The sequence below is a fragment of the Salvia miltiorrhiza genome, chromosome 1 (genome assembly GCF_028751815.1).
Source record: "Salvia miltiorrhiza cultivar Shanhuang (shh) chromosome 1, IMPLAD_Smil_shh, whole genome shotgun sequence".
Taxonomy (NCBI): Eukaryota; Viridiplantae; Streptophyta; class Magnoliopsida; order Lamiales; family Lamiaceae; genus Salvia; species Salvia miltiorrhiza.
Window position 1 is genome coordinate 6054946 of NC_080387.1, and position 20284 is coordinate 6075229.

General features: G+C 39.5%; 1 protein-coding gene and 2 long non-coding RNA genes across 3 annotated transcripts in view; 2 read left to right on the forward strand and 1 right to left on the reverse strand.

The window, feature by feature from the left end:
• The window catches only part of LOC131016237 (uncharacterized), a 44799-nt gene extending 41470 nt beyond the window's left edge, over positions 1-3329 (forward strand). Inside the window, exons 2-3 of the long non-coding RNA XR_009098891.1 lie at positions 2483-2563; positions 3184-3329. This is a non-coding gene — a long non-coding RNA (uncharacterized LOC131016237). The remainder of the gene's footprint in view (positions 1-2482; positions 2564-3183) is intronic.
• Positions 3330-10068: 6739 nt separating this feature from the next.
• Positions 10069-11068, forward strand: LOC131016262 (uncharacterized). The gene is made up of 2 exons (XR_009098902.1): positions 10069-10302; positions 10923-11068. It is a non-coding gene; the product is annotated as an uncharacterized LOC131016262 (long non-coding RNA).
• Positions 11069-14753: 3685 nt separating this feature from the next.
• Positions 14754-16544, reverse strand: LOC131009032 (uncharacterized). Its single transcript, XM_057936264.1, has 4 exons — positions 16461-16544; positions 16048-16376; positions 15577-15724; positions 14754-15488 (listed from the first exon to the last, which is right to left on the reverse strand). Exons 1-4 carry the CDS (start codon positions 16542-16544, stop codon positions 14754-14756), a joined length of 1296 nt encoding a protein of 431 aa, XP_057792247.1.
• Between the last annotated feature and the right edge of the window lie 3740 nt (positions 16545-20284).

Sequence of the window (20284 nt, forward strand, 5' to 3'; positions counted from 1 at the left end):
AATTACTTTAAGATTCACATAAAATGTGAGATCCTTATTCCACTCACAACACATCCAATTATTTTATTAAAATTAGTATTATTCTTAAATGAATATATAATAAGAGATGGGACAGTGGTAGTATTATATATCGACTTGAGTGTGGAAAATGGAGCAAGTTATATCGGTATTATGAAGAGAAGTCGTTGGACTACAGAGATATAAACATTTGTCTGAAACAACGTGTTGCACTTCTAATGTTTGGAATTTGATTAGTGATTGTAATACCCCGTTCCTTTTTGCTAAGTTTAGAATAATTTTTCGAATTTAGAAGTAAGATGATTCACGCCGGATATAAAGAAAATGAATTTATTTTTAATTCCAACAAAAATGATTTACAAAAACATTTGTAAATTTAGTTATTGAATTTATATGCATTGCATATTTATTTAATTCAGCATTTAAGTATTTTCACGAGCTATTTATTTAACGAACCCTGAAGTATTATTACAGTCCCGATATTTTATGTTCCTAATAGCCACCCTTTATCATGATTATTTTTTTTATTTTTTTTCATACATGTCACAATCAAATCATATCTTAAATCATATCTTATCAAATTTTCCACTTTCTTTCCTCCCACCATACCCCCTTCTCCTACTAATCCGACAGCAAATAATCTCCAAAATCTTTCACAATCTCTCTTTCCACCCACACTAAAGCTTGTCTGCCGTATCTTATGCTCAAATTAATTTATTCCTACATTATTTCACAAAATCTTTCACAATCTCTCTCTCGCAAGTAGCAGAATTCAGGAGCAAAAGATAATTTCATAGGTGAGCTTTAAACGTGAGTTTCTTCCATTTTTGCTTGGTTCATCTTACAAATTGATGGAAACAATATCTGCAAATTCTATCTTTTCCTATAGCTCCATTTAAGGAATATCAGCAGCTCGATTCCAGCAACCAAGCAAATCCAGAATCAAACAACACCCATTTCACATCCTAAGTTCCTAAAGGTTCTCTCTTGAACCCCTTCGTCTCATTAGCTTTTACAGTTTAAATCAAGCAATTCATTTGTGCCATTTCAGTAAACCAATATACACAGCAACACATTCAAGCATTTCAATAGTATGACTTTCATTATTACATATACATACATGAAAGCATGATTTATTGAAAAGAAAAGAAAGACAAAGATTTTATTTTCAAGCTTTAACCGTGTGTGTGTGTGTTGGGTTGAGTTGAGCGGTGCCGGGATGGCGGCGTGCTCGCTGCCGGTCATTCGGCCGTGTAAGAGGAAGAGGACGCTGGTGAGAACAGAGGGAGGCCGCGGCACGGCGGTTTTGCCCGCTGCTGTCGGGCCGGAGATCGAGAGAGAGTTGGGGGCTAGGACGCCGGTGGTGGTGGCGTTAAGTCGCTGCTATCGCCGGAGTTCCAGAGGGAGGATCGGTCAAGAGAGGGAGGAGCGGTGGCGGCTGGGGCTGCTATCGCCGGAGGTAGAACCGCGGTGGTGGGTTTAGCGTGAAGAGGGAGGCAGGGCACGGCGTTGATGCCGCTGCTGCCCGGCCACGGCTGGAGAAAGAGAGAGGTAGTCGGGTCTTGGCTGCTGTCGCCGGAAGGGAAGCTGCGACGGCGAGGTGGCAGGGAGCGAGAGATGAGGTAGCCGAGAGAGGGAGAGGAGAGTACTGCGCAGCTGATATGTTAGTGTGAGTGTTGTGCGATTTATGGGGGAGAAGAGAGGGGACGGCGTGGCCGGCGACGCCTACTGTCGCCGGAGAAAGGAAGAATGGGAAAGGGGGGGTGTGTGTGAGTGTGACCGAGAGAGAGAGAGTGGGATTAGTTGTATGTGTGTGTGTGTTATGCGGCTGGGGGGGAGAAGAAGGGCGGGGGAGGGAGTGTTGGCTAGGGCTTGGTTTGGGGTTGGGCTTGGTTGAGAGTGGGCCGATTTTAATTAGAGTGGGCTCGAGTTATGGGCCGATTTTAATTAGAGTGGGCTCGAGTCATGGGCCGATTTTTATGAGTATTTGGGCCGAGATTTTATTTATTTTTGTTTCAGTTGGGCTTTTAATTAATAAATTTGTTGGGCCTTATTTTATTTAAGGATTTTTGATTGCCTTCAATTAATTTGGGCTTTCTTATTTTTAATTAATTGAACTATTATTAGTTTGATTAATTTATTTAAAGGATAATTTTCATAATAATATTATATTATTATTATGTGCATATTTTAAGTAATTACTTATTATATGTTAAGCATGACATGATTTGCATTATATTTTGCAATAAGAATATTTATGATTTAATTGGTTTTATTATAATTCCAATTATTAAATAAATATGAGTAAGAATATTGTTGGTGTTCTTAACTCAAGAGAAATGTTTTCAATTATTTATTTATTAAATTTTGAAAACCCGGCTAAGTGAATCATAGAATGTTAAGCACTACACCATGACTTAAGATTAGATTTAAGGAGACATATTGAGAATAGAATTTCTTGTAGGCTTTGTGACCAGGGGGATTAGCGCTGCTTTCCCAAGACAGGTTTATATGTGATTATGATCTTCAGGCTTTGCCTAACCAGGTGGGCTTACTTTCCAAATGTACAAAGTATGATTGAGTTATTAAGCTCTAAATGTTTCAATGAAATACAAATTGTTTATTTAATGTAATGAAAACTGTTTATCCAATAAAATGTTTATGTGCACTCTGCTCTGTTTAAGGCTCGCGCAGTTAATCAATTGAGGTTCTCTTATGACCTAATACGTTGTTTGAGAATTGTGTACACTTGTTAGTTGACTCGGTGGGTTGATCTCCATCGGGCTCTAACCAGAGGCGTTATAAGGGTGCTCGGCTGGATGTGTTCCGGAGCATGAGAAATATCAGGCCTGCCTGGGTAGCGTCCCGAGGTCAAAGTATACTTGGCTGGGTTACGCCCTCAGTCCAAGCCAGCAGGAGACAGAGATCCGTCGGTGGCTAAAAGGTCCGGGATCACAGCGAGTAACAGAAAGGGAGTGTGACATGTGCGCACAAATGAAAGAAAATGTTTTAACATGCTTAGAAGTTATTTCAATTTAAAACCTTCTAAGTCATGTCTAGTATGATTGGATAAACTGTCTTTATTAAAATATGAGATGTTTCAGAAAATGCATGCCCACTAAGTACATTAGTACTTAGCCCAAAAATACTTTCAAATGTTTTCAGGTTGGCTGGCCGGTGCTGACGGGACGGAGCTGAGGCTAGCGATAAATTCCTATGATAGACTTCCGCTGTAGCAATTACTCATATCAGTCTTTTGTTTTCCCAACTTAAGATCTTCATGTTAAATTTCAAATGATATACCTGACCGAGCTTAGACTCTTCACTACTTTATTTATGCCAATGAATGTCGGTTGTTAGAAGCATGAAACAAAACTTGTGATCCAAAGGGGCATAGCCCGACTTTCTATCCTATTTCGGGTTTTTACAAGGTTGTTCCTTGTTTATTTCTATGAATTAGTTGCACCTCGATTATATTTATTATTCAAGAATTGGGGTGTGACAGAATGGTATCAGAGCATGAGTTTCCTTTCATGTTTCTGATAGCCATAAGTTTTTCAATGTCGAGTCTAGAATAGTATCTCTAGACTTCTAAGAATGTCAGTAGCCCTCAGCTCACCGTCACACTGCCGCAACCAAGGTACGATAATAGTTTCAAAATATACATATATGTATTTCAGATGTTATGAATGTTTCCAAGAAAAGAAAAAGTGTGCGCTTTCAATGAATGATGCTATGTGAATTGCTTACCGCTTTCCATATGCTATAAGTTATGAATTGCTAATCGCTTTCATATTGTTATTTTGAGTCTCCGACTCATATAACTAAGCAAGTATCGTGTTTGGGACAACCCGAGTCCTTAACGATAAGATGAGTAAGTATCGTGTTTGGGACAACCCGAGCCCTTAACGATAAGATAAGTAAGTATCGTGTTTGGGACTACCCGAGCCCTTAACGATAAGATGAGTTAAAGTCGTGTTTAGGACTATTGAGCCTTTCACGAATACCAGATGTATGGTCGAGTTAGATTCTTTGAATCTTTCCGGCAATAGAAAAGTTTCATGTGGCATTTAATGTCAACATGTTTCAAGTTTCAAAGAGAATGAACGAATGAGAAAGCTTTATGTTGTCGTTTTAGGCTAGCTGCCTATACGATTAGAATGGTGGATCCTCTTACAAACTGTTTGAGTACCACCCAAGAATGCTTTGAGAATGTTAATCGTGATAGCACCGCTTGATCGATTTAAGTAAAGACTGGTAAGATAGCAATGTTTAACATAGATATGTTACAACATAGAGGCAATGCCTTAAGACTAAGGATTCACTTGAGCTATTTCAATAGCAGTGAGATTAAGTTTTTCACATAAGAACTTATGTTGCTTATGATTATGATGTTAGTCGTGATAGCTTGGCTAGAACGACATAGAATGGACTTTCATAGTATCAGTAACTTATGATGAAGTACTTATTAGTAAGTGTTTTAAGTTAGAAGTTTGACCAGAGCCTTACATGAATTAGAAATTGACATGATTGGGGGCGAAACTTCCATTTGACTGAGTGATTTGTTTTGTTGGGTCTGGCCAGCCCACATGACTAAGATCTCGGTGATTGTCAATTAAGATTTTTGATCTTGAGGTAGAGCATCATCACAATATATAGACTCGCACTATATAGTTGTCACAATAGAATATCCTTTATTACGATAAGTATAGTAGCAATTAGAATTACTCAGTTTATCATTAGTTTTCAACCAGCTGTCAATATGTGGTCCACATGGTGGACAATAATAAGAAATGCGTAAAGGAGTTCGTGAATGAATCGCGTCATGAGATATTCAATTCCCCTAGTGAACCAGGGAGACATTACGAAGGAACAAGCAATGAACGAGACCTTCACCACCGAGTCACTACAACAAATGGAGAAGTAAAAAGTTCACGCACAAACAAGATATGTACACCACCTCAAGATGGAGGTAAAGAAAAAGGAAATGGAATGAAAGAAATAGAGGAAACCCTTAAATGGAAGGAAAGCACTAGAAGTAAACTTAAGGTATAACCCAACTCCAAGGCTAGTAGGCTAAGAGAATGAATGCTTTGGCTAAAGTGCCAGAAGCTACAGCAAGAATAAAGTTGGAACGCCACCACAATGGAAACTTAGAAACCCCCATTAAATAACCATTTGGAAATGGGAAAATGAGTTTACATGGCAGAAGGAGTGCCATTAATCCTCGAAGTGAAAGTTACGAAGACGATGAGAAAAGTTTGATTTTAGAATTCCCTAGTCAATCTGAGAATGTGACTTAGGACGAAGGAAACAATTAAGGAAGTTCAACAGATTTGAGAGTACAAAGATATTTTTCCCAATGAATTACCAGATTTTCACCAGACCTAGTTTCATGCAACATAGTATGTCACTATGGGGAGCACTAATTGAAGATGTCAAAGAAAAGATGATACACTAAGGATGTGTATTGATTATAAGAAATTGAAGCAAGCTCATAAGAATAGATATCCTCTTCCGAGGATAGACGACCTGTTAAATCAGTTGAGAGGAGCCGGTGTGTTTTCCAAGATTGACCTAAGATCTGATTACCACCAACTCAGGATTAAAAGAGAAGACATTCCAAAGACAGCATTTCGAACGCGTTATGGACTTTATGAGTTCACAGTGATGCCCTTAGATTTAACGAATGCCCAGCAGTTTTCATAGACCTAATGAACAGAGTTTTCCATCAGTATCTCGATAGTTTTGTCTTAGTATTTATCGACGATATCCTCGTATACTTTAAGACCGAAGAACAACATGAAGAGCACTTACGCATCGTACTCAAAACCCTGCGCAATGAGAAATGGTTTACCAAATTCAACAAGTGTGAATTTTGGTTAAAGGAAGTTATGTTTCTCGGTCACATAGTGTCGACTGAAGGAATCAAAGTAGACCCCGCCAAGGTCGAAACAGTCAAGGAATAGAAGGCACCATCAAATGTCAATGAGATTATAAGTTTTATCGGTGTAGCTGGTTACTACAGAAGATTTATCGAAGGATTCTCGAAATTGGCTAGGCCAATGACTCAACTTTTGAGAAAAGGGACTAAATACGTTTGGTCTGAAGCGTGCGAACAAAGTTTTAAGTAGCTCAAGACTAGACTGACTACTGCACCAGTGTTAGCAATACCAGGAGAGAATGAAGAATTTGAGGTGTACACTGATGCCTCGAAACTAGGAATGGGTTGCGTGTTGATGCAAAATCAGAAAGTGATAGCATATACGTCTCGTCAATTGAAGCCCCATGAGCTGAACTACCCGACTTATGATTAGAATTAGCAGCCGTTGTGCACGCGCTGAAGATTTGGAGACACTACCTCTATGGAGTTAAATGTAAGATCTTTACAGATCATAAGAGTTTAAAGCACTTCTTCGAGCAAAAGGATTTGAACATGAGACAATAAAGATGGCTCGAATTAGTAAAGAATTACAATTGCACCATCAGTTACTATCCAGGAAAAGCGAATGTAGTAGCTGACGCACTGAGTCGAAAGACGAAGGCTAAGCTAGGGTATTTCATTACCCAACAGAAGGAGCTGATTCGTGAGTTCGCCTCACTCAGTTTAGAGATTGTTTATTCCCCAGATTCAGTATCGGGTTGTGTAGCTGCGCTGACAGCTAAACCTAATTTGAGAGAAAGAATTGTGCAAGCACAAAAAGAAGATTGGTTCTTGGAGAAGATGCGTCTCGCTGCAAGAACGAATAAAACGAAAGGATTCACTGAAGCAAAGGATAATGCACTTATGGTTGGTGAAAGATTGTGTGTCCCACAATAAGAAGAATTAATGAACGAGATTATGAGCGAGGCTCATGATACTCCTCACACTGCACATCCAGGCAGCACAAAGATGCACCAGAATTTAAAGAAAATTTTATGGTGAACAGGAATGAAAAGAGATATAGCGTCATAGTAGATCGATTATCAAAGTCAGCGCACTTTCTGCCAATTCAAATGACTTTTTGGATTGGAGAAACTTGCAAGGTTATATGTCAAAGAGATAGTACGCCTTCACAGTGTACCTGTATCTATCACGTCAGATCGTGACACCAGATTCACCTCACGTTTCTGGAAAAGTTTACAAGAAGCAATAGGCACTCAGCTGAACTTCAGCACAACGTACCATCCTCAGACTGACGGACAGTCAGAAAGAACGATTCAGATTCTAAAATTTTCGTTGCGAACAATTATCGCAGACAAAGGTAGAAGTTAAGAAGATTTGTTACCTCTCGTAGAATTTGCTTATAACAACAGTTATCAAGCAACATTTGGAATAATCCAGATGAGGTCTTGTATGGCCGAAAATGTAGTTCACCACTTTACTAAGATGAAGTGGGTGAAAGAAAGCTGTTATGTCCTGAACTAGTCCAACAGATGGTTGAGAAGGTCGACCACATCAAGCAAAGAATCAAAGAAGCTCAAGATAGACAAAAGTCTTATGCCGATAAACGCCGATCGGAGTTAGAATTCAATGTTGGGGATCGAGTTTTCCTTAAAGTTTCTCCCTCAAAGGGAGTTATACGTTTCGGAAAGAGGGGCAAGTTACGACCCCGTTTTATAGGACCTTTTGAGATCCTAGATAAGATAGGCCCTGTAGCCTATAGGTTGGCATTGCCACCCAGTATTGGAGACGTACACAATGTGTTTCGTGTCTCTCAGTTAAGAAAGTATGTGTTTGATCCAAAACATGTGATTAAGCATGATGAAGTGGTCCTAGCCCAGGACTTAAGTTATGAAGAGAAACCAGTCCAGATACTTGATCGCAAGGTTCAAGTTTTACGTAACAAGAACATCGTTCTTGTTAAAGTGAAGTGGAACCATCACGGGATGGAAGAGGCCACATGGGAACTTGAAGATTCAATGAAAGTCAAGTATCCCCAGCTAGATTATCAAGGTATGTAATTTCGGGGACGAAATTTTTTTTTAAGGAGGGAGGAATGTAATACCCCGTTCCTTTTTGCTAAGTTTAGAATAATTTTTCGAATTTAGAAGTAAGATGATTCACGCCGGATATAAAGAAAATGAATTTATTTTTAATTCCAACAAAAATGATTTACAAAAACATTTGTAAATTTAGTTATTGAATTTATATGCATTGCATATTTATTTAATTCAGCATTTAAGTATTTTCACGAGCTATTTATTTAACGAACCCTGAAGTATTATTACAGTCCCGATATTTTATGTTCCTAATAGCCACCCTTTATCATGATTATTTTTTTTATTTTTTTTCATACATGTCACAATCAAATCATATCTTAAATCATATCTTATCAAATTTTCCACTTTCTTTCCTCCCACCATACCCCCTTCTCCTACTAATCCGACAGCAAATAATCTCCAAAATCTTTCACAATCTCTCTTTCCACCCACACTAAAGCTTGTCTGCCATATCTTATGCTCAAATTAATTTATTCCTACATTATTTCACAAAATCTTTCACAATCTCTCTCTCGCAAGTAGCAGAATTCAGGAGCAAAAGATAATTTCATAGGTGAGCTTTAAACGTGAGTTTCTTCCATTTTTGCTTGGTTCATCTTACAAATTGATGGAAACAATATCTGCAAATTCTATCTTTTCCTATAGCTCCATTTAAGGAATATCAGCAGCTCGATTCCAGCAACCAAGCAAATCCAGAATCAAACAACACCCATTTCACATCCTAAGTTCCTAAAGGTTCTCTCTTGAACCCCTTCGTCTCATTAGCTTTTACAGTTTAAATCAAGCAATTCATTTGTGCCATTTCAGTAAACCAATATACACAGCAACACATTCAAGCATTTCAATAGTATGACTTTCATTATTACATATACATACATGAAAGCATGATTTATTGAAAAGAAAAGAAAGACAAAGATTTTATTTTCAAGCTTTAACCGTGTGTGTGTGTGTTGGGTTGAGTTGAGCGGTGCCGGGATGGCGGCGTGCTCGCTGCCGGTCATCCGGCCGTGTAAGAGGAAGAGGACGCTGGTGAGAACAGAGGGAGGCCGCGGCACGGCGGTTTTGCCCGCTGCTGTCGGGCCGGAGATCGAGAGAGAGTTGGGGGCTAGGACGCCGGTGGTGGTGGCGTTAAGTCGCTGCTATCGCCGGAGTTCCAGAGGGAGGATCGGTCAAGAGAGGGAGGAGCGGTGGCGGCTGGGGCTGCTATCGCCGGAGGTAGAACCGCGGTGGTGGGTTTAGCGTGAAGAGGGAGGCAGGGCACGGCGTTGATGCCGCTGCTGCCCGGCCACGGCTGGAGAAAGAGAGAGGTAGTCGGGTCTTGGCTGCTGTCGCCGGAAGGGAAGCTGCGACGGCGAGGTGGCAGGGAGCGAGAGATGAGGTAGCCGAGAGAGGGAGAGGAGAGTACTGCGCAGCTGATATGTTAGTGTGAGTGTTGTGCGATTTATGGGGGAGAAGAGAGGGGACGGCGTGGCCGGCGACGCCTACTGTCGCCGGAGAAAGGAAGAATGGGAAAGGGGGGGTGTGTGTGAGTGTGACCGAGAGAGAGAGAGTGGGATTAGTTGTATGTGTGTGTGTGTTATGCGGCTGGGGGGGAGAAGAAGGGCGGGGGAGGGAGTGTTGGCTAGGGCTTGGTTTGGGGTTGGGCTTGGTTGAGAGTGGGCCGATTTTAATTAGAGTGGGCTCGAGTTATGGGCCGATTTTAATTAGAGTGGGCTCGAGTCATGGGCCGATTTTTATGAGTATTTGGGCCGAGATTTTATTTATTTTTGTTTCAGTTGGGCTTTTAATTAATAAATTTGTTGGGCCTTATTTTATTTAAGGATTTTTGATTGCCTTCAATTAATTTGGGCTTTCTTATTTTTAATTAATTGAACTATTATTAGTTTGATTAATTTATTTAAAGGATAATTTTCATAATAATATTATATTATTATTATGTGCATATTTTAAGTAATTACTTATTATATGTTAAGCATGACATGATTTGCATTATATTTTGCAATAAGAATATTTATGATTTAATTGGTTTTATTATAATTCCAATTATTAAATAAATATGAGTAAGAATATTGTTGGTGTTCTTAACTCAAGAGAAATGTTTTCAATTATTTATTTATTAAATTTTGAAAACCCGGCTAAGTGAATCATAGAATGTTAAGCACTACACCATGACTTAAGATTAGATTTAAGGAGACCTATTGAGAATAGAATTTCTTGTAGGCTTTGTGACCAGGGGGATTAGCGCTGCTTTCCCAAGACAGGTTTATATGTGATTATGATCTTCAGGCTTTGCCTAACCAGGTGGGCTTACTTTCCAAATGTACAAAGTATGATTGAGTTATTAAGCTCTAAATGTTTCAATGAAATACAAATTGTTTATTTAATGTAATGAAAACTGTTTATCCAATAAAATGTTTATGTGCACTCTGCTCTGTTTAAGGCTCGCGCAGTTAATCAATTGAGGTTCTCTTATGACCTAATACGTTGTTTGAGAATTGTGTACACTTGTTAGTTGACTCGGTGGGTTGATCTCCATCGGGCTCTAACCAGAGGCGTTATAAGGGTGCTCGGCTGGATGTGTTCCGGAGCATGAGAAATATCAGGCCTGCCTGGGTAGCGTCCCGAGGTCAAAGTATACTTGGCTGGGTTACGCCCTCAGTCCAAGCCAGCAGGAGACAGAGATCCGTCGGTGGCTAAAAGGTCCGGGATCACAGCGAGTAACAGAAAGGGAGTGTGACATGTGCGCACAAATGAAAGAAAATGTTTTAACATGCTTAGAAGTTATTTCAATTTAAAACCTTCTAAGTCATGTCTAGTATGATTGGATAAACTGTCTTTATTAAAATATGAGATGTTTCAGAAAATGCATGCCCACTAAGTACATTAGTACTTAGCCCAAAAATACTTTCAAATGTTTTCAGGTTGGCTGGCCGGTGCTGACGGGACGGAGCTGAGGCTAGCGATAAATTCCTATGATAGACTTCCGCTGTAGCAATTACTCATATCAGTCTTTTGTTTTCCCAACTTAAGATCTTCATGTTAAATTTCAAATGATATACCTGACCGAGCTTAGACTCTTCACTACTTTATTTATGCCAATGAATGTCGGTTGTTAGAAGCATGAAACAAAACTTGTGATCCAAAGGGGCATAGCCCGACTTTCTATCCTATTTCGGGTTTTTACAAGGTTGTTCCTTGTTTATTTCTATGAATTAGTTGCACCTCGATTATATTTATTATTCAAGAATTGGGGTGTGACAGTGATTTATTTAGTTTGAGACATGAATTGATATTCAACATAACATACTATAACTGAAGTAATGAAAATCGAAATGTGAGTATAACTAATGTAATGATTCGAAACCAAGTGTGAAGCAAGTGAAATAACTAAACTGGCGTCGTATTAGCAAGAATTTGACATGATATTTTCGAATTTGAAATCCACAAATCCAGCGAACGCTGAGCTTCAACGGGCGATAGACAGGAACCCAGCGACCGTTGGCTTCCCATGAGCGCTGGGTTCCAGCGAACGCTGGCATTGTGATATATATATATATATATATATATATATATATATATATATAGGAATGGGATCATATAGATCTCAATGCTTATAATAGATCCCTAGATCCAAATCTTGACCACATATTTATGACATGTGGCGCATCAAGATGGTGACACGTGGCAAGGAGCTTCCAAGCATTCCAAGGCAAAATCTGGAGGGGTAAAATTGGAATGTAATTTTCGGATTTAATAATTAAAAATATATATATATATATTTAGATTTTCTCAAAATAGATATATTTTAGATGCATATAGTTTCACGCAAAGATGCATAAAGTTTTCACATGAAATGCATAACTTTGAACAGAAAATGCATTTAATTTTTCCAGTTTTGGTATTTTCACCACCCCACCCCATACCACCCCCCAATCCAGCCTACACCACCCCCAACCCTCCCCATCCATTACCACCCCCCAAAAATAGGCATGTTTCACATGCATATAAAATCAAACCAAAATGCATAAAGTTTTCACATAAAAATGCATTAAATTATACAAAAAATGCATTTCATTTTAATAAATCTGGTAGTTTCGTCACCCCACCCCCACCCCCCCCACCCCCACCCCATTTTTTTTTTTTCAAAAACTGATTTTCTGATTGCTGGCCCACCCCCACCCCCCACCCACCCCCCACCCAAAATAATATTTTTTTTGGGGGGGGGGGTGGGGGGTGGGTGGGGGTGGGGGTGGGGGTGGGCCAGCAATCAGAAAATCAGGTTTTGAAAATCAGTTTCAAAATTTTTAAAATTTTCCACCCACCCCACCCCCCCAAATTTTTTTTGGGGGTGGGGTGGGTGGGTGGGTGGGTGGGGGGGGTCAGTGGTCAGAAAATCAGTTTTTGAGAAAATAAAAAATAAATAAAAAAAAATATTTTGTGGGGGGGTGGGTGGGTGGGGGTAGGGGTGGGTCAGTGGTCCGAAAAGCAGTTTTTTTTTTAAAAAATTTTTTTTTGGGGGGGGGGAGTGGGTGGGGGTGGGGTTCTGGGGTGGGGTGGGGTTCAGGGGTGTGGGGGGTGGGGTGAAATCTTATGCATTTTTATATGAAACTTTATGCATTTTTATATAAAAGTTCATGCATTCTCCTATGAAACTTTATGCATCTAAAATATACCCATTTTAAGAAAATCTAATTTTTTTTTAATTCCGAAAATTACATTCCAATTTTACCCTCTCCAGATTTTGCCTTGAAATGCCTTGCCACGTGTCACCATCTTGATGCGCCACATGTCATAAATGTGTGGTCTAGATTTGGATCTACAGATCTATTATAAGCATAGGGATCCACCAGAACCCAACCCTATATATATATATATATATATATATATATATATATATATGAGCGGCCGCTGGGTGCCCTAATTTTCTTATTTCCTCCCTTTCCATCCGCGCCGCTGCCTCCTTTTTTCTCCAGCGACCGCTGCCTCCCATTTTCTCCCTCTTTCTATTTTTTCCGCTGCCTCCCATCTCCACCGCGCTCCACCCCACGCCTCTACCAGATTTGCTGCCTCCGATTTTCTCCAGATCCGCTGGCATTATGCCTCGAACAAAAAATGCCAACATTAGGAGAGACGAAGGTATGGAAGAGGAATATTCGGAGCCAGAACATTCGGAGCAGGAGGAGGAGGAAGATCCCTCGGAAAGGTACATGTGTCCCTTTCAATTGAATTCTGAATGGGAGGGCACTGTATTTAAAAAGTTTAACGAATCAGAAATTACTAATCCTCATTATTTAGATTTGGATTTGATTAAGGATCTTCGACTTGAGGGTAGAGTAATGAGATTGTTGAAGAATTTGGGAATGGATACTTTTGCTAGGAATATTAATTTTTCTGGATATGATCCTCTGTGTTATGAATTCTTGACAACTATGTATGTGCGTGGTGATAAGAAGAAGATTACAGTTAGGATGAATGGGAGGGAGTATCTAGTTAGTTTGGCAAGAATGAAAGCTATATTTGGATTTTCCTCTAGTGGGGTATCTGAGAGACCTCGGTCATTCAATGCTAATCAAGTTTAGACTGAATTGACTGGGTTTGATAATTGGAATTCATCTGGTATGCCAAATGGATTCATTAAAGATCCGGCATTGGTCATAGTGCACAAATTTCTTGCATATAATGTGTCTGGAAAGGAGCAGGCAAATAAAGTGAATGCAAATGAAGTGTATTTGCTGTCTTGTGCTTTAAATGGCACAAACGTTTGCATTTCAAAATTTATTTGGTCGGCTATGACTCAGATGCAGAAATGGTCTTCTGCCCATGCTTCTTTTTGTCCCATTGTCACTGGTTTGACATATGCATTGGGAGTTCTAACTAACACCGAGGGCGCTCAGGATGGTCATGAGGAAATCAAGTCTGAATTCATTGATTTTAGTGAGCTAAAAGGAGCTCAGTTGATTTATGATCGATTCACTATAGTTCCTCATGCAAAAAGGCAGTGTGTTAGATCGTTTGTTTACTTCGAGATTGCAGCTGGCCGTCGTCCTCCCACTTTTAGTGATTCTGGGGCCGACACATCATCCGCTGCTGGTGGCAATGAAGAATAGGATAACGAAGATGAAGATCAAGAGAAAGAAGAAGGGGGTCATGAAGATCAACAAGCTGGTGGTTCAATGTCGGGAGATTATTATCGGCGATTTCATAATGATTTGACTTCATTCCGTGATCATTTCGATGCTTCAATTGGATCATTGAGGCAAGACATGAATGCTCGATTTGATGCACAATACCAGCAGATTGGCGAGTTACAACGTCAGTGGGAGGCGTGGAGACCTCGTGGGTGATCTTTTTAAATTTTAAATTTGGATTTATGTTTGAATTATTTTATTTGGACGATTGTTTTTTTTTTTTATTTGTATTTGAACTTGGATTTCGACTATGAATTTGTGTTATGATGGAATCTGTTATTTGTTTTCTGAATTCATTATTTGGAGTTTATTGTATTGATAATATATTATTGTGATAGATGATATAGAATCGAGGTGATGTGTCGAAATCGTAACGAACAACAACGAACAAAAGCAGGAGCATGCTAAACATACTGAACTGCTAGGACCCAACGATCACTGAGTCCCAACATCCATTAAAAAAATTATAATTCATCAACATCCATTAAAAAATAATCCAACATCCATATAAAAAAAATATTATAATTCAACGACATTTGGATAACAATCTATCAAAACACCTCCCTAAACATTATCTTCAGTCTCATCATCTTCGTTTCCATCGTTTCCATACATTGACCTATTTTCCCACATAGCATTAGCAATACTTGCTCTCCATGCATTAGCTTCATTCCTCTGAGACAGCTGGCTTTGAGAAAGATATTCTAAATTGTTTGCATCATTCTCAACATCTGGTGCAGCATTCTCTACTTCATCTTCAACTGGAAATTCATCAGTACGACACTCCTTTCGAAAAAAGTTATGTAATCCAGCACAAGCCAATACTAACTCTGCTTGTGTTTGAAATGAAAACGGAGGAGCCATTTTGAAAATTGTGAATCGTGATTTGAAGATTCCAAAAATTCGTTCAATCACGTTTCGCAATTTTGCATGTCGAAGATTGAACAACTCATCTGCATTTGTGGGGTGACGACCTTGACCACCGAAATCTTTGAGATGATATCGAACACCACGTAACGGAGCCAAAAACTGACGGCGATTAGCAAATCCATAATCCACTAGGAAATATTTACCTTGAGGCACATGAAGTCCATTAGGTCTAGATAATGTGTCACTTAAAAGTTTTGAATCATGGGCCGAGCCTTCCCATCCACTAAGCACATAGATGAACTGCAAATCAAAGTTGCAAGCTGCCAAAACATTTTGAGATTGCACCCCATGACGGTTACGATAACTGCTTACGTCTCTGCCTGTAACCATGGCCGGGATATGAGTTCCATCTATAGCTCCGATACAATCCTAAAATAAAGTGAATATGTTATACAAATAAAGCATAAAAAATTGATATACTACAATAGCAACAATATAATATCGAAATAATCCATACCTTAAAGAAATGATTAAATCTTGTACTTTCTCGAATTTTAGCGGGTATTGCTGTTGTCGGCTTAACCATCATGTTCGGTGCTATGGTGTTCAATGCTCTCAAGATTTTATTGAAGTTCCGACTAGTAGCAAAATGCGAACGATCAAACCTTTGACGAACATTACAATAACGATCGTTGTGTCCAACAATGATCAAGAATGTTGCCACCATTTCTTCAACAGTTGTGTATCGTGTATCTTGAACATGGGTTTTCTCTCTAATGATCCGGCATAATTTGATAAAGACATCCGGATACATTCTATACAACTGCCGAAAACTGTTTAGATCTCCGTCGAGCATATTACGTACAAAATGGAATCCTTCCCTAATCTTTGGTCGTCGCATCAAAGAGTTGTCAATAGTTGGAGGCATCATCATAATATTTCCCAATAAAATGATAATTGCCTTAGTTGCCTCCATCAAAAGCCTAACCTGATCACAAACTGGCCTCTACTTCTTTTGGTGGGAGCTCTTCTCTGAGTGGACTCCACAAACACTTTAGGAAATACCAAAGGTGATTTGGAACCGGATGATGGCGGATAATCTTGAGTCAGTCCTACAAACGCCTCATTTTCAGCATCATAATTCAACTCCTCTATGTGCGGAGCTCTATTTTCATCAGCTCCTAATGTCCTATCATCAGTAGCACTACCCAATCCAATTGAGTTTTTCCCTACAGCCACACCGTTTCCAATAGCAATTTCCAAGTCTTCATAATCCGGACAATTCCCATGGCGCAAGTATGCATCTTTTGGGTGAGCCTAACATAATAAAGGATATATTTATTAATTAACAATATTATTTAAATAACATTGTTTTAAAAAAATAATTCCTAACAAGTTTACCTGACAGTACGCATCCCATACTTCATCCGGGGCCGTGAACTTTTTAGCATTTTTGTCACAGCCAAAACCAGAGTTAAACTTCATGAGTGTTGAATAAGCAGTTCAACGGGTCTTAAACCATTTGATACGGCTTAGCTAGTGGTTATAAGTCTTATTACAACGAAGTCTTTGATTAAGAAGAGGAAGTATTCTTTCTTCAACAGTTGCTTTGCTAAAGATACCACTATTATCACGTCATCCCCGATTCACAGACTTAACCAAAATTTCTAACAATACATCGCTTTGTTCCTTAGTCCATGGTTCATAGACTGCCCTCTTTTTCGTGTCTTGTAGTTGAGAATCTCCCATGATAATATTACTAGACACAAAATATATATACGTATATAGTACTATAACAATGAATAAAAGAAAGTATAAATAAAAATAACAAAAACTATACTCAACTCACATGCAATAGAAAAATAGAATATAGCAGCTAACAAATTATAAAGATTCAAGGTTTATGCAATATAAAAATTGAATACCAAAATAATATAAAGATATAAGATTTATGAGAGAATACCTTGCTAATAGCCAATGCAGAACCCTAAAATTGTGTTTTTTTCGAGTCTGGTTCAAATTTTGTGTGATGAATAAAACTGACAGCTGTTACTATTATTTATAAAGAATTAGCTGGGCCCAGCGACCGCTAGCTTGTCCGAGAGTGGAAGCCCAGCGAGCGCTGGCTTCGTCAGACTCGAGCGCTGGGTCCAGCGGTGTCACGACCGGACTTAATTAAGGATAATTAAGTCGGAAAACCATGACTAAGGGAGGAAGATTAGAAGCGGGGATAGAAAGGGTAAATATATAATGAAGGATCGAACTTAATCTTTGACAGCGAAGGGGACATTTATAATATAACTTATGTTTAGCCACAAAGATTCAATTAACTAGTAAGTTCGGATAAATCCGACTTAATTCAAAAGACTTATTACTTAAGAATACGCAGCGGAATAACATAATCTGATTACATGTATGAAGACATGTATCCAAGAGTTCATTCATTTAACTTTTGACAAAAGCTCCGCTCTTCACTTCATCTTCATCAGCCACTGCTCAACCTGCACATTTAGAAATATATGCAGGGCTGAGTACGAGAGTACTCAGTGGGCACGTATGCCTAATTATAAAAATACATGCTTCAAAACTGTAAATTGTCATGCCATCATAAACAGTACAGCAAGGGAGTTTTAGCTAAAAGGCCCAAGCTTACTAAATTCATTTGTGATTCTTAAAGTTCGACTGATCAGTCTAAGTTCTCTTGTAATCTATCATATCTGGAACTGTGTGCCGGAGAGGTGGCCACCTCTCACGAACACTTGACCGGCCAACCCGCTAGATGACTCACGGTCACTGGTGTACACTAGCCCTGGCAGGATAGCTATCAACTGCTCAAGACCCGAATTCGATTACATGATAAAAGTCACATCAGATAGATATCATACTGAAATTTAAATATTTTATGGCAAGACAATATTGGAAATAACTTCAATTAATTTAATCATGAAATAACTTGCTTGAACGTAATATTTAAACTCATTTGATATATATGAAAGTAATGCCCACCTGATAGAAACTTTCTGTGGTACATTAGCTCCTTGACTGATTATTAATCTCGTGCTTGACCTTTATTACGAGAATATAAATAAGATACTGCTCGAGTAAAATCCTCAAATAATGAGAATACGGAATTAACGATGCATGATCCTTTTATGCATGAATTATTATTCTGAAATAATAATCATGGAAATTCTATTGTTAACCCAGGCTATCGGATTTAAACAGAAGCTAAGTCTCGTCTCATGAAGCCGGATAATTAATTAAAATTAATCCGTTCTCTTCAGGGTGTTCTAATCCGCCGATTAAATAAATCCCGCTCCTCGTAGTCGATAGAAAAATAAATAAATACTTCAGCTTATTCGCTTTATAACCTCATAATTAATCAGGCTTAATAATGAGAATTTGAAATTTTATGAGTTCGAATAATTAAAAGGCTCAACATAAGGCAGCCCAATAATTAATTAAATAGAAGTGGGCTTGGATAATTAATATGAAAGGCTCAATTGAAATAATTCATTGGCTTAAGTAATTAAATAACTCTTGGCCCAAATGAATAAATAATGAATAGTTGGGCTCAAATAAATTAATCAATCAAGGCCCAGCTAAGATAATATAACAGCCCAATTAAAATAAAAACAAGGGCCTTAATTAAAAGGGGATCTGGGCTTAAGTGATTTGGAAGACCAGTCCATCATCAAATAATCTGCAGCCCACAACAGTTAAAAGAAGGCCCAACATTTCGGCCCAAGGGAAAATAAAATAGGGCCCAATTGAATCTCTCTCTCTTTCATTCTCTAATCAGTCGGCCCCCTCTCCTCTCTCACAGAAATCAGTCGACTCCTCTCCCTCATATCAGTCGAAGACTCCCTCTCCGCTGAGGGGCTCGCCGCCGTGGCTCCGAACTCCGGCGAGGTCGACGGCGAGACGTACCTTCTCCCCTCGCCTCACTTCCTCCTCAGTTCACCATATCAGCGAAGACCTGGTCGAGCCCTAACTTTCTTCTTCGCCCAAAAGTCGCCGCCTTCTGCTCCGGTCGGCGTCTGCTGCCTCCGTCGAGCGGCCGTTGCTCCGGACCCTGGCACCGGTCTGCCTGCCTCGCTCCTCGTCTCTTCCACGAAGGGAAAGCAAAGCCCCAATTCTCCCTTGAAGTTTGAAATGGGTTTTCTCCCCCAAAATCCGATCGGCCTTCCCCTTCAACTCCGGTCGGCTTCTCATTCCCCGGCCGTTCAGCTTCCGCCAGCTCCGTCCGGCGTCTTCTCTCCTCTTGGTTTCACTGAGCAGAACCCTCAAAGAGATCTCTTGTTCTCTCTCGATTTCACGAATTGCGAAGTATCGAGGCGAGCTTCCTCGCCTGATTCCGCCGTCCCGATTTTGTAACCCGGCCAGAGGAAGTTCCTCTCCTCTCTGAGTTTCACACACACGATGCATAGGTGGTCTCCACAACAAACGGAGTGAAAGTCCTAACTTCGCGCTTAAATCGGCGTCTCAGCCTCATCCTCTGCCTTCCTCCATCTCCGGCGAGTCAAACGCCGTCGGCCACCGGTCTCATCTGCTGCCGTTGCTCTGATGCAGACAAGATAATCGAGAGTTCGCCGTTTTTGTTCTCGGTGTTCGTCACGGCAACAGGGGTTCGCCGTCCCCTTGGGTTCGTCCGAACTGGCAGCCGGCACTACATCTTAAAGCTAAGTTCTCTAGTTTCATTCTATCTTATGAAATCTTGGTTTTCCATACTCCGATTATGCTTATGCTGGAGATTACACTAGGCATGATTTTGCTAGGTGTCGTAAGAAATTCTCATTGTTTTTGCCTTGTGTGAAAGTCATGGGTTGTTGATTCTATATGGATAAAAGATTATGTTATTTATGCTTATTCTGAATTCTTTAGGAAATAACATACTTGTTGGATGATATGCAAACTGGATTCGAAATAAAGGAGCTTAGTAGATACCTTGCAATTGTTTTGTGTTGGTAGCTGATGTTGTTGATTGGATTCAATGAGATGAAAGCTGAAACAGCAAATATTGTTTCTTGACAATTTCAGGAGGTACTAAAGAGGAATGGAGGAAATTCGAATCAAAACTTACCTCTCAAGGTTTGGCAGCAGAAATCATCTTACTCTTTCTCAAATCTGGTGTCTAAAATCTGGTGTCTAAGGGAATGAATGAAGAGTGTTGTTGGCTGATATGTTTATTTGAAGGAGTGCATTAATGGCTATACTTGAGTAGT

Coding starts and splice junctions, on each gene's coding strand:
- LOC131009032 (XM_057936264.1), bottom strand. CDS start 16,544: ATGAAGTTTAACTCTGGTTTTGGCTGTGACAAAAATGCTAAAAAGTTC. Junction 16,377..16,460: donor TATGGGATGCGTACTGTCAG/GTAAACTTGTTA, acceptor TTATTATGTTAG/GCTCACCCAAAAGATGCATA. Junction 15,489..15,576: donor GATTTAATCATTTCTTTAAG/GTATGGATTATT, acceptor ACTTTATTTTAG/GATTGTATCGGAGCTATAGA.